Genomic DNA, 14,991 nt, shown 5'->3' with positions numbered 1-14,991 from the left:
CACTGGACTAAACAGTCTTTTATGTGGAGTACTCCTCAGCACACCTGAGGTTATGGTGCTGGTCACGAATGACTTTAAAATGTTTTGGTTCAGAAGGCAGCTCTGACTTTCCAGCTTTAGGCATTTACTAGGGAGAGGGGAAATGAATTCTAAGCTCTGAGAATGTGCTTGTGCTCATGTAACTCTTCACAGATTTTAGTTGGAAGCTGTTAAGTAAATGTTTATGTAGCCTTTGGAAGACATAGGAGAAACACCAACATGCATTAGACATGCTCTTGGGCTGCCTGGGAGCTTAGATTGGGGCAGACAGGCATAAGAATGGTTAGTTTCTGGACCCCCTCAGTACTGGGTGTGGGATAGGTGCCTTATCAAAACTATTGCACTCCTGTGCTCACCTAAACCAAAGCAACGGGTGCTGAAAGAGACTAAGATTAAAACAATAATAATAATAATCGGGGGGGCATCCAGCCATCTTCCACTTGCAGCCGTGCCATCTCCAGAGAATTCCCTCTCATTCTTCCAGAAATAACTACTCCTTTGGACCCATCTAAACAAGTGATCATTCCCTGAGCCAGCTTAGTCAGACTGGACCAGGTAGCTGGAAACAAAGGCTTAGTGCTGGTAATGGGATTACCCCCACGTCAGGCTAAGCAACACTGGAGAACCTTCTGCAGTGTGGGGAAGGTGCTAAGCTCATAGTTTTTGTTACTGGCAGTCACCTATTGTTCCTTTGATCTTTGGGGCAGGTGGATTGGCAGGTCTAGCCAAGGATTGGCAGTGCCCCTAGTGCATACAGCACATACATACCCAGCTATACCATGTTCCATTATTTGGGTGTAATACATAGAGTGCCTCTGTCAAAATGACATTACAAGCCAGGGTGAGGATGTGTGTGTGTGTGTGTGTGTATCATCCTTCAAAATCTGATGCCCCGCAAAGCTAAGGTCCTCCTTCCCCAGAAATAAGTTTATGGGATTTCTGTGCATCCTTTTCTATTGAAATTTTCTTACTCTTTTTAAAAAGATACTGATTTTCTTACTACAACAGTTACTTACCAAACAGCAACTGCCACGATCTTCATGACAGATTCATTTAAACACTGGCAAAAGCTGACCAAAGGAACCCCGCTGTTCCCCATTCTTCCCAACATTATACCTGCAATGAAAGGCATTCAGGTTCAGTTTCTCAGGTGCCTTCATGCAAAGCCCCAATGCATTCCCCTCCCTGCTGTAACTCAGACTCAACTAAATGTGAGATGACTGGAAGAATATAGATCTTCATGCTGTATAAGGAGATATGGTATCTGAAAATCTCACTTTACACAAGCACAAGAGTGTGGGAGAGCCAGGCCACACGCTTTGTGCTTTGCCCCATACAGGGATCCCTCCCCTATCTAGGTGGCTTTTTATTTGTAGTTCTCTGAAGGTTTCCCTGTGGAAACACAAACTTTTGTGCTGTAGATTTAGCTCCCCTGCTAGCCTGTTTCTTTAGCTGCCTTTTATAGAGCCCTGAGAAGAATTTACCTGCTCTGAGGGATCAAAGAATCGTAGAATCATAGAATGGTTTGGGTTGGGAGGGACCTTAAAGTTCATCTAGTTTCAACCTCCTGTCATGGGCAGGGACACCTCACACTAAATCAGGTTGATCCATGGAAGACAAACTGAGTGACATTTTCTAGTGAAGGAAGCTCTGTTTGTCTGCAGTGTCCCTTACTGCTGTGCGCTGTGTACAACTGGGCAGCATCCATGAGACACTCCTGGGGCTAACCCAGTATTTGGGGCTTGTTCTGTTAGTAAGGGACTCCCCATCTTATTTTTTAGTAGTTATCTGTCTACATGATAAAAACCAACTCTCATAATCAGTCAGGCTTTGCAAACTTGGGGGAGATAAGGAAATTCAAATCCATGGGAAGAAAAGCCAAATTGCTATATTGACTAACTAGTGAAGATGAAAGCAAAGAAAACCCATTTCTGTGCACCCAGTGCTCAGAAAGGAAAGGAAAACAGCTCTGGGATGTGTCATCTAACCATACATTCTCCAGATGATGTTAGTCTCCAATAATTCATACAAATAGAACTCATTTTCCTATGTTAATTTTCTGCCATCCCTCCCTGAAAGGATTATAAATAATTGAGTTAATTGCCCAAGGAAGCACTTCCAAAACTATCTGCCCCAAGTGAGCCTGCCTTTGAAGGGAGTTCCATGAGGAAGGAGGGGGCTATGAGTGTGGTGCATGCTGCCACTTGCTCTGGGTATGCAGTGTCCTTGCTCTGAGCAGAGCCCGGGCTCTGTTCCTTGGAGCCCATATCTGCATGTGGGGCCATGGCTCCGGCAGCAGTGCTTCCAGGGCAATCCCCTCCTGGGGCAGGGAGGGAGGCTTTCAGCTCTCCCATCCAGGGATTTCACAATAACAGTGCATTCAAGATGTGAGTTTGTAAGCCTGTTAATATTCATCTAAGCTATAACTCTTAGGTCAGAAAACAACACTTTTATTAAGCATTTTGCTCATCATTTGCACTAGGATATTAAATACAGTTCAGCTCCTCTAGCGTGGTTGGTGGCAGTTTTATGAGAGTCTTATCTTCTAATTCTGTAAAATGTCAAAACCAATAAAATATCTTCTTTTTCATTTCACAGGAATAATTGAAATTTTCTCTTTAAAACACTGTCCTACCTAAGCCTGTGGCTATTGGTGGGGGCAGGACTAGGGCCTCCTGTCTGCAGTCCTGATGCACCAAGTTATGTGCCTTGCAATGAATAAATAATGCATGCTCCTCCAAGAAAACATGATCAGATGTCCCAGTGCTTGGCCACTGCCATAATATCTAACAGAAATTCCTGCGCACTGTGTGAGAAGAGATATTATAGGTAATCATATAGCATCAAGGCTTTACATGTGTCTTGACCTCACACTCCCTGTCAAACTTTGCCCATTTTAATGCATGCATGGCAAAGAAGTCCCGTTATTCATGCACAGGATTTATTCTTGGACTGAGGTGACTAAGCAATTCACCTCCTGCTTCAGGGAAAGAGTTAGCTCAAATCTAAACTCTTGTCCCTTTACGCTATTCTTATGCTGTTCAAGGACCTTAAAAAAACTGTAATAAGAACTCACACCCACCCTAAATGATGTTTTTCTATGCCCAAAATGATAGAAAAAGACCTCTGTGAAAATAAGACTCAGCCAGAATGAGCAAAACCGTTACAAAGCACCAAGACTTGCATGCCTTTTTTTTTTTTTGCAAAAAATAAACACTTTTGAAGGATGCTCTTATTTTATAGATGGAAGCCACATGTCTTTTGTTTCATTGCTTCCATTTCTTTTGGTGCAGAAAGCTGAAGACAGTGACAAATGCCTGGCTGCATCCCTTGTTCAAAATGACAGACTGAAATAATCACAGGTATATGACAAGTGTTGAGGGTTTAGTGTCTCAGGTTTGTTCGTGGCTGATACAGTCACACGTGGCAGTACCAGCAGGTCATTTGCTGTACCTCAGCCCGGAAGAAACCAGCTCTCAGCTCCCATCCATTGAGCCCCAGGCCAGCAAGACTTAGGGGCATGGTAAAAGTAGTAACATTCAGTTCTGGGAAAGACAATAGATGATCTGTGTTCAGAAGTATAAAACTGCCCTTGATCCTAATAAGAACATGTAATGAATTAATTCATATCCAATAATTTTTTGACTGGAATAGTGTTTGCTGTGACACTGTACTATGGGAATTGTCTATAATGTACTACAAACTGGGCGACAGCCAGTTTCCAGCCATGTTGCAAATGGAATACCACCCACTGGACAAACCAAAAAAAAGAGGAAAATCTGCTAATTCCAGGCTTGACTTTTGGCCCCTTGTGCTGGTATGAGCCATAACATAATAAACACAGAGATGTTTTGTGGAACTACCTTTGCTGAGCAGATTAACTTCCAGGCATGAATTTAGACAATGCAAATTTGATCAGAACGTTATTATTAACTAGGGTATGTTTGTTAAAATTTCCTATTCCAAATCCACAAACATAATGTAACACACATGGCACCAATATGTGCCTCCAGCAAGTTAAACTGAATCAGTCACCCAGACAGAAGCTCTGAGAGTCCACTGTGGTAAGCTACTAGCTAGTATATAACTAACAGCATTGCAGGATGGCAAAAATAAAATCTGATATAACAATACACTTTTGTAGCTCACTTCTTCAAGGTCATAGAATCCTAGAATGGTTTGGTTTGGAAGGGATCTTAAAGGTCATCTTGTTCTAACCCCCTTCCAAAGGTAGGGACACCTTCCATTAGAGCAGGTTGCTCCAAGCCTGTTCCAACCTGGCCTTGAACACTGCCAGGGATGGGGCAGCCACAGCTTCCCTGCTTCACTGGCACAACCTGTGCCAGTGTCTCACCACCCCCACAGTATAGATGGTACTGAGGCTCATTATCTGAGTTGGGTTCTGACAGTGGCAGTTATATTCTCCACTAATCGTGTGGCAAAATGTGACTAAGGATGGGTAAGAACAACAGACAGGGCAGGTTCTAGGGCTAAAGTAATTTCCTGCCTGGTGAGAGGAACTTTGGCCAAGGACTTGATCTGGGAACAGGTTTTGCTTGGCCTGCATGAATGATACATCCAGCCATGACAGCCATAAGAGGGTGTCTCAGCCTGATGCCCCTGGAAGCAAGAGCAGTGCAGGAGGTTCTTTATTCCTGTCATACCACACCTGGAGCTCTGGACATTAGAAGCATACTGACTTCTTGGGCTTTGGGAACAAAGTCTGCTATGAACTTGTTTACTTCAGAATGTCTTGAAACTTTATCTGGGATCTTTGCTACTGTCTGGAGAGTGAAACAGAATACTGGAAGAGGGGCCATGGGTCTGACCTGGTATAGATTTCTATCTCTTCTGAGCACAGTCTATTGTGGCGTTTCCTACAGTCAGGAAAAAATGGGTCATAAATAAAAGTGCAAAAAGATCCAGAAAAGAATTAAAGCAAAAAGAATGTACGTGCATGCACAGAAAACAGACCTGCATGGAACAAAAATCATCCAGGATTTTGAACATTTATCATTGACGGTTTAGAAGAACAGCTCTGTGACAGTTTTGCCTTTTTCCCTGTGAAGTTTAGATAGAAGGTGAATTGAGAAATCAAACCTGAACCTGTATCTTTTTCTGTTAAATGGATACTTGGATGATTATAAACCAAACATGTCTGAAACCTACCCATTGTGGCAGAGAATATCACAATCCCCAGCACATTCATGCCATCACTAGTGCCTGGCTCTGATTTGTAAATCACTTCAGGAGGGGGAGTGATATCCAAGGCAAAATTCTGGACATTGGATCCATTCTCATCCTGGACTCCATATATAATAATGCGACGAGTGGTGCTTTCAGATGATGCTTTGCTTGGTTTAATGATGGGAATACTTTTGGTGCGATACTGAAAGAAAACAAAATAGCTTTTATTATAATATCCCAGCAGGAATTAATAGTTTAATGAGATCTCCTAAGTGTTCTGTTCCTACAAGGCTGCCTTTTAGAGGGACAAGCATGAAAACAAGAATGACAGCTCCTGTCCCTATGCTGCTAAAATCTGTAAAAACAGTTGAATTTTTGGAAAAGCATAAAAAAGTTTCCTATAATCAGACTTCTATGCAGCAAACACATCATCTCCTGATAAAGCTACTTTCCTTTAAGACATAATCAGGAATGACTCCTTAGGAGTGCTGTAAGTTCTCTTTGTCTCACCAGAGATAAGGTTCCCATGAAATATTCCCCCAGGTGAAGTAAAGGTAACCATGCCTCTTACTCACTCAGAACTTTTAGATGAGGTTTTCTGACCAGATTCTCTTAAAGAGATTCCAGCTACCCTGTGACTGCAGTCTGATGTTGAGAAAGAATGCTCATACTGTCATAAATTGCTCTTTCTCAAGGTCCTCAAAGAACTGGGCTCAGGAGGAGGTGGAGCCGACATAGGTGTGGGTGTCCACTCTCTAGTCACACTGTGCATTTCATGCTTGTTTGTTATGCCTTCAGGTGCCAAGGCTGCTGGGGCTAATGGAAAGGGACTTAATTCCTAAATGCTGAAGGTACTAACAGTAGCTGAAGTAATATGCAGTGTCTGTATCTGGATTCTGTTTTACAAAGACACTTGATTTTGTATGATGCTGGGTCATCTCTTTCATCAGTTGTAAAAGGAATATAGCCACTTACCTGCTTGAATGTGGCTTCAACAAGATTAGCTGGAAACATGTTCCTAAAAATGAACAAATAGGAGAATAATTTATATGGAACTGAAAACAACTTCTGTTTACTGTGTCTTGGGTCTCCCAAGGTAAATCAGTTATTTACCCTTCTAGAGAGCAAGGGCAGGATGGGTGCAGAAGACTGCCCCTCTCTCCTACTCATGCCATACAGCTTACCTGACTAAGCAAAGCTCAATAGAGACACAGTTCCTTACAAAGTTTTGGGATTTGCTTCTAAACACCTGGAGTGAGACCCAGGAGCTCTCATTTCAGTTTCTGGCTCTGCAGCAGTCTCCATATTGTAACTGAGGCCACATAATTGCTGTCATTCCCTTCCCCATGTGCTAACTGCAGAGAAGAGTATTCCTTTATTCCATATTTTGTCTTTCCTACATAGATAATGAGCTGTTCAAGACAGTCAGTGTTCACAGGTGTATTCCTGAAACCCCTGGGTGCTGTAATCTCCTTTGAGGCTTCAAGTACTCCTGTGAGATAATTCACAAGCTGTAGTACCTCCTGATGAAAGCATGATTAAAATTGGAGGTGGTGTAGCCTTTACAATGGTTTGGTCAAGAAGTTTGCTTTTCAAAAAGAGGATCCCATTCCTGATTAAAAGAAGTGAGATTAGACATGTCTTTTGGTATGGTTCTGAGGCTTCAGAACAAAAGTCTGAGGTGAAGCCACAGCTTCAGCTTTGCTTATAGCTACAGAGGAAGACAATGACAATAAGCCGTGAGATGAGCAGTGAGACCGAAAGATGTTTCATTCCAAAGGGACACTTGTAACCTTTACTGACTTTCTGTGTATCTCAGTCCACAGTATTTCACCCAATAATATCTGGAGCTAATTTGTAACTTCCATTTGAGCTAGATTTCTGCTTTGCAGAAAGACATTCAATCTGAATTTGAAATGGAAAGCACACCCTCTACAGGCTTCAAAGAGGAATCGTGGTATAATTGGGGAAAAAAGCTAAAACCTCGTGTATTTCCAGGCAGCATTTGGGAATCAAGATTTGCGTGATGATTCTAATAGGATCGTTTTTAGAACTAATTTATTTGCAGCCCAAAGCTTCTGAGCCCATGGGCAGAAGACAGCGACAGCCTGTGACCCAATTATGTGCTTTCGTGTACAGATATTTAAGCAAGGAGAATCTCCTGAATTCTTCATCCAAAAGACCTTTTATTCCAAGCCCTCAACCCCCAAGCCAGGACAACACAGAAGGGTTAGAGAAAAGTCCATTCGCATTTCAAAGAGAATTAATATATATAGATATATAGATGGTGAAATGCACGCGGCACTGAACCATTTTCTAGCCCTGCTTTCCTCTTTGCAGCAGCACATACACTTGCTGCTGATGGCATTTCAGCAAGAGCACACGGTGCAGCACTGGCTTAGGAAAAACAATTTTATTGCTGTTTTAAGTGATCATAATGCGACATTATGGTCACATTTAAAATGATGAGATAGATTCTGTTTCAGTAACATCAGGCACTGAGAGCAAGTGCTACAAAGAGATAATTAACTTTTTCAGGGTAAAGCAGGGGGAGAAGAATTTTAATTACAGGGTAGCAGTATTGTCTAATAATTGAAATAGAGGGCGTTTTTTTTTTGGTCTGCTATCTGAGAGCAGACAAGCCACATAAAGGCATCATATGTCATTTTGGTAAGGCTGTTGCCGTAGGGCAAACTAGTGTTACACACAGAGAAGTTACTACCAGGCAAGACAGGAGGTTGATGAGCAGCACTTCAGTTACTCTTCATTAATTGCCCTGGCCTTCCCTTGCCGCAATGAGGTGACGCAGTTCTGATTGCCTACCCCTTGCAGTCTGATCTGGTACCTGGCATTCCCATGGGATAACAGCCTACACAGCTGTGCTGTACGCTGCAACATCTCCTTCCATTTTGCCAGTCCTGCTTAAAAGCCCCAGGTATTACAATGGCTGTATGCTATGGCCACGTGATAGCAGAGGGAGCAGCTTTGGCCATATAGAATCACAGGACGGTTTTGACTGGAAGGGACCATTAAAGGTCACCTAGTCCATCTTTCCATATAATGAAGCCATCATAAGTTAGCAAGGTTTAGTTAAATTAATGCAGTCCCTTTGTATACATTTTCATTTAATTGGAATGATTTAGCTTAAGACATTTAAGACACAGAGTAGTGATGTGATTAGTGATGAACACTCACTACACAACTGTAAGCAGTGCTGTGCTGCCATCAACAGAGCTTTCACCCCGGTAACAACTGCACAAAGCATTGAGTTATTTCTGCAAATCATCCGTAAAGCTGATGATTCTTTGATTCAAATGTCGAATCTGTAGCCAAAGCAACAGACAGACAAGAGCCAGCTACACATCCCTTTCCTATCAGATACAGACACAACTGTCTGCCTGCCTGAGCCCCAGGGCTTGGCCAACATAGGGGAGTAACTGAAGAACAGCTGGATGGAGCTGGAGCTGGGACAATGGAGAGGATGTTTAGAGGAGCGGGGAAGCACTGGAGAGAAAAGGTGGTTGCTGCCTTATTATGCTTCATAAGGGAATTCTGCTTGTACCAGATTGTTAAAGGCTTCATTAATATAAAATCATTTTTGTTTTGTGATTTGAAAGGATCACATTAAAGGTGCTCCAAGAGTGTGATGATTGTGTTCTGACCTGCTGCGTGAATGTGAAATCCACACCATGGGCTCCTGCAGAGCTCTGAATATGCATGTCACTCATAAGCTGTTGCTTTATTAAGAAATATTAATTTAATAGCTGATGATTTCCACTTTCTCCCTTAGATTTATAGTCCTAATTAGGAGAATGAAGAATAATTAAGACTGCTTGAGAAAGAAAATATCATCCAGTTAGTAGCTAGATTAAATGGTAGACGAATTTGTGGAGGATTAAATTTGTTTCTTTATCATTCTTTATCTCACAGGAATTACAACTACCTACTTAATACTGGCTGCTGGAGTTCTCCCAATATTTTTTAATACATTATGCACTGTGATCCAGTCTTTGAGACTAGCCTTACCAAAGTTACACAATTTATCTAGTGAAGGGCTGACCTGAATGTGTTTGCCAGAGCCTCAGTTTATTTTATATTTTAAGCTGGTTTACTTGGATTAAAAAAAATCCAGTATTAGCCAAAATTTAGTTTTGTTAATTAAAAACATTCAAGAGAGCAAATGGTGGATTGCTTTCTCTAAGGGACTAAAGACAAATAATGAGAAGAAGGTATCAAACTGTCACCTAAAGCTGGGAGATGACTGGGAGTGTTTGTTGGTTCAGTCAGATCTCTTCAGAAACACTTGAGAAACTCTTGCTTAAGGGGTATGTTTTCCTGCACACTGGTAATTCCAGTCATGAGATGGATGGCCTTGGCAGAGATCTCCTAGGAATGTTTCAGAAGTGAGTCTGGTAGTGGAGGATTTGACTTCTTACCATGGAATTGGGATGAGGAGGGCTGGTGGGATCCCCACAGCTGCCCTCAGGGCAGCCCTCCTGTGGGTCTCTGGCCCGCTCACCCTGAGCATGGGCAAAGGTTTGCTGGGATGGGAGCTTCGGTCTACACAAAATCCAGACACTTGCCCAAACCAATTACGAAATGACTGGCAGGGTGATGCAGGGCTGATCTCTGCCCACCTATCTTCCAGGCATCAGGCTGCAATCACACTGGCCCCTGCAGATCTCTGCTAGTTTTACTGTATTTCTGGACAGAATAAAGATCTACCCACATAGATTCGGTATCAGGATCATAAAGTGAGGCTGTCTCTCAGAACAGGCACTGTGCTTATCACTGACATATACTGAATTAAAGACACTGCCAGCACTTATGAAGTAATAAATCAAGCTGAGCTATATATCACTCTCACCACCTAGAAATGCTGTTGTGTTTATTAAGAAAGCTAAGCAGATGAAATACTTCTGAACTTACAGCATTACTCTCAGGTTGCTTCAAGACACAGGACACAAAATAGTAGTACAGGAAACTTAAAGTGATCTGAGATTCATTTTTCTAGTACAAGCAACAGGTGAGGCTAGTGTCAGGTCTAAGACAGGGTATGACTTTAAAACAGAAATTGAGACAGAGAATTTCTGGTTACATAAAAAATTAAGCGCTAAATACTGCCTGCCCTGAGGAAGAACATTTCCCAGAGCATCTTCTGCTTGAGGAATTCTGCCAGACAAAGCAGGTGTGTTCAACACAGGCTAAAAGAGCGAATGTGCATGACAGTTCAGTATCAGCTCAGTGAACCTTCTAAGGATTATGGGCCATTAAGCCCCAGCTGGCACAACGTGCCTGGCCTGCATTTGCTGTGACAGCAGCATATAAGTACAAGTGACCTACTAAACACCTTCTTTGACTACATCCTGCTGCGATGCATAGGCTGGTTCATTCTACTAGCAAATTCTGGAGTCCTTCCTTCCCTAATCATGTAAGGGCTAAGAGGATTCAGATGCAAGGATGTACTGAATTACAAATGTTTATGTATGACTAAGGCAATACATGTTCTGTGCCATAGCGTTTGAAGAAAATCCTGAAGACTTGTATCAAATACGGAAAGCTCTGAAGGTGCAGCTTCCCATTAGACATATAACTACTTAGCCCCTTTCCACTGCCAAAAATGGGAGGTCCTCTTTTCTTCTCCATTGTCGCCCAGCAACTACCCTACCAATTGACACTAGTTGCTCATTTTTACTCCCCTAGATTGCCACTGCTTTAGGAAGCTGAATTGTGTAGGAACCCATTTTTCAGCTCAGACTGTGGGAGCCCTCTTGCTCTGTTCCGAAGGTTGCTGACTCTGAGAACTACAGTAGTGATACAAATATCAGCACTTAAACTGATTTACTGCTCATGCTGTTAGCTGAATTGTCCACAGAACATTAGCCTGCAGCTACTGGGATAGCCACCTGTATGGCTTCTAGACAACTTCTGTTAGAAATAACAGGCCAAGTTCTCATTGCAGTTACACTACTGAATATCTGAGATACTCATTCTGAGTCCTAACTACAACATCTGTTAACTCAAAGCACTCAGCTTGTGCAGATCTTTTAATAAGAACTTGGTCCAGCTGCTCTAGCAGAAGAGTGGCCACAGGTACAGCACATGTTTTTATCTTGATTCAGAACACCCATTTCCTCTGAGGCACTCTGCTCTGCAGCAGCAATCTGGGTTTGCTCTCAGACTCTGATGTTATCAGTGCCTAATCCCTGACACACCAGACAGTCTTTGGCTGCAGTCCCCCATGCTGTGGAATTAAAGCCACCAGACTGGGGTTTTGATACACATGTGTCCTAATAATATTTTATTGGCCTACATTTCACTGGGCATAAACCAGCTTTAGACACTGCTCTCAGATTTGAACTAGTACAGCTGAGCTTGCAAGAACATTGATTTAAGGCTGGATATTTGACAGTATTCTAATACTTCAGTGTTTAAGATCTTACTCTGTCACTCTATACAGCAAGGGTACAAAGTGAAAATGGAGTCTGAGGTGATTAACATGACAACTGTAAAGTTTTCAGGTTTCCTTTTCCTATATCTACATGATTTCATCATCAGCTGTGTAGACTCCTGACTGCTGTTACTGTACCACAAGCCACAAATGCTGTCCTTAGTCATATGGGTGTACATCTGAAATGCCTTCCTGCTACTGTCAGTGAGCTCCGTCTGGGTTTACACTCCTGAAATCAAGGGCAAAACTTAATTCAGCAAGACCAAACAACTGACCTATCTCAGGGCCCATGGGAGGATGCATCTTGCACACCAATGGTCAGTGCCTCATCTCATTTCTCAGTATCAATCTTTCTACCTCCTGCTAAAAGGACTAAAGAAAGGCTTTTCCAGAATTAATGAGGCATTTAAAAACTCATTAGTGTGATAAAAGATACTAATAGAATGCAAAAGTCACTAATCAGCTCTAAGCCATTTCATCTTGCTTGTCTTTTTTGCAGATGAGACCAGAACTCATCTTATGGAATAATTTTGTCAAACATATGGACTTTTTATCTGTCCTGAGGGTGACAATGTTGCATGGTCTTGGGAGTTCCAGGAAGGGATCTGAAGCGTGAACTTCTTTATCCTGCTTCTACTGAAAGAAAAGGTCCTGACACAGCCCCAACAGGGCTGTGGCTTTCTGAGAAAATCATTCTTTGGAGTGGAAGCACAAGTACATCACATCTTTATGAATCTTGAAAAGGCTGAACGATATGAAAGGTAACATGACAGGCCCAATGCATTTCCACTATGGTTCCAGCAAGGCAAAGTTGTTTCACTAAAAGTGTACATTTACATTGGAAGATGTCCAGGCCGATTGTCAGGAGCACGGACAATTTTTCCCCTTCAGGGTTTAAGCTTTCCTAATGCAGCTTTAACTCCGCCTGCCCCTCATTCACCTCCCCCTCTGTGATTAAGGCCTCTTGATCAGTGAGCAGAAACTGCTCCATACTCCCATCTCCCCAGCATTGTTTTCATTATGGAATTATCTTTTTTCCATGTTGGTTTCCTTTTGTGCCAAATAGGAACCACACATTTAGAGGCTCCAGAATCCTTTGTAAATACTTGAGGATTGGGCTTCTACGCAGCTCGAACTGCTTAACCAGAAGTGAACATTTGGCCACATACACAGCAGAACTGTGCTGCACCAGGCTGGATTTGTGAGATAAAACTGGCAATCAGAAAGGAGTAAAAATAGTAGTTTGCCATAGGGTGACAGATAAATATTTCTGTCATAGCACACAGGGGCTTTTGGCAAAAAATCCATGGATGTAGGGAAAAGTTACGAGAAGAATTCTTCATAGTTTAAACCCCAAATCATTTAATGAACTCTTAAATATCTTATTGCATGTATATACAACTCAGTGTTCAGCTGTAAACTTCAAAGTGTGATTTCTGGTTCTGCACAGCCTGGATGTTCCCCAGACTACAGCAGATACTTGGTTTCTCCTGCCCTATTTCCAACACAATTTCAATAAAGTAGAATATAACTTGAAAAGAGGGAATGGAAATTATTTTTAAAAGATCTCAGGATTCCCGTGAAAACATAAATCCTCTCCAGTGTTTATATCCACTTCTAACTATTAATGGTATACCCCCCCCACCCCCCCCAGCCCTCTCCTGGTTAAGACAGATTGAGTTCCCTAGTACCTGCTATTAAACTGGATGCAATCTGGAATATTCAGTGGTAAAATGCTCCAATTTATCCTTCCAGCAAACTTCAGAAATGTACAAATTTCTGTGTCATGGTTTAAGGCATAATTTGATCCTGGCTCTATTCACTGAATTGTTTTATTTGGAGCTTTTGAATGGGATAAGCTTGGGATGTCATGCTGTCCGGTTAGACTTGAGGAAAACTAAAGAAGTTATGTGAACCCTGTACTTGCTGGTGCCCAGATTTACACATACAGTCAGACTTACATAAAAGAAGAGAGTGAATCCCCATTTTGGCTGGGATTTACTTCCTCATATGAATATTTACGGTGTTTACTTGTTTACTGTCATCTCACAAGCTAGATTTTGTTTTCCTTGGTGACAAATGCAAGTGGCATGATTTAAACTGCAGCAGGATTCACCTGTCTAAATCAATGGTATCTTGATAATGGCAACAGAATGTGGTAGAAATATTAACAACTAACATTACTAGCAGGGTCCTGAATCATGTATCTTGGTTTACAAATGTTCATCCCTAAATTACAGACTTTTTCTACTCTGCTTGTCAGGTGAGTATATGTGGCAGAATTAAACAAATCTAGGGCTTTAAACTGAACATTATTCCTGTAAGTAAACCCCTTTTTGTCCTTTTGACTAAAACACTCAAAGTCTGAGTTATTTTCAAAATCAGTAACTTGCCTTTCTTTATTTCTTAACACATAAAAGGCTACTAAAAATCACTCTTATTTTGGGGGGATATAGTACAAAGTTTAGAATTCACACAGGAAAAAGAAGGTAAAGATGCGTTTTGATTCCTTGCTATTACTTTCATTGATGTGTCCCAAAAGCCACGTTCCTAAAACAAGACCCCCACTAGGTCTTGTATAAGCTGGGAATATTTCCTCTGGCAGCACAGATTTATCTGAACAATCCTCAGTGAGGTAATTTCTTTTCCGTATGTCTTGATTCTTGAGCTGTAAGAAAGGAAAATGGTCCTTGCCTACCGCACACAAGTATTGCACATCAGGAGAATAAATTCATTAAAATTCATAAAGCACCAGGTGTGTTAAAGAGAAGAAGATGATCCTTAGCCTGAGGATTTATAGTTTTAATGGAAGAAAATACTCTTTCATGAGCCTTGCAGTGACTTCACCAGAAACCTTGGATATAATTAAGGCAAATTTGTACATGTGTCTTTATGTAGCAATAAAATGGCAGCTGAGGAGAGAAGCACCATCGGAACAGCATCTTCTGCAGAGCTTCAGACTCACAGCTGCCTTCTGAATTACTTGGCCATAGTCTGGATCCTGGCACACTGCAGATAGAGAGGGGCAAGTTATGCAGCGCAGAGTCCTGCTCAGGGTGAGCTACCTATCTAAATGGGTGTCTTGCACAGACAGCAAGAGATGTATTTGGTTTAAAGATGAATCAGATTGAAGCAAAATCTCACATTTAAGGCCAAAGCAGCACTAAAGAGTTTAGGTATAAAGCCCACTAAAGAGTTTAGGTATAAAGCCTATTTGAATATTGAAGCCACTTCTGTCTTTCTGCATTCAGTGGCCTCTCTGCCCAGATTGAATCCAGGGGGAAATCAGTAGGGACAGATTCACATCCACAGAT

At 41.9% G+C, this 14,991-nt stretch overlaps 2 protein-coding genes across 2 annotated transcripts in view; one reads left to right on the top strand and one right to left on the bottom strand.

Annotated features, from left to right (window-relative positions):
• LOC133268311 (protein zyg-11 homolog B) overlaps positions 1 to 14,991 on the top strand; it is a 306,890-nt gene that overhangs the window by 114,847 nt on the left and 177,052 nt on the right. The gene's annotated exons all lie outside the window — the stretch shown is intronic.
• SLC1A7 (solute carrier family 1 member 7) overlaps positions 1 to 14,991 on the bottom strand; it is a 54,609-nt gene that overhangs the window by 19,342 nt on the left and 20,276 nt on the right. Inside the window, exons 4-6 of the mRNA XM_061451235.1 lie at positions 6,202 to 6,244; positions 5,209 to 5,428; positions 1,056 to 1,155 (exon numbers count right to left, since the gene is read on the bottom strand). Of these exons, the coding sequence (XP_061307219.1) occupies positions 1,056 to 1,155; positions 5,209 to 5,428; positions 6,202 to 6,244 (363 nt within the window). The remainder of the gene's footprint in view (positions 1 to 1,055; positions 1,156 to 5,208; positions 5,429 to 6,201; positions 6,245 to 14,991) is intronic.

This window comes from Pezoporus flaviventris, unplaced genomic scaffold, assembly GCF_033815535.1.
Source record: "Pezoporus flaviventris isolate CSIRO_AGI_PZ_B2104156 unplaced genomic scaffold, CSIRO_AGI_Pfla_v1 ptg000013l, whole genome shotgun sequence".
NCBI classification, from domain to species: Eukaryota; Metazoa; Chordata; class Aves; order Psittaciformes; family Psittacidae; genus Pezoporus; species Pezoporus flaviventris.
This window is presented reverse-complemented; position numbering and strand designations above follow the sequence as displayed.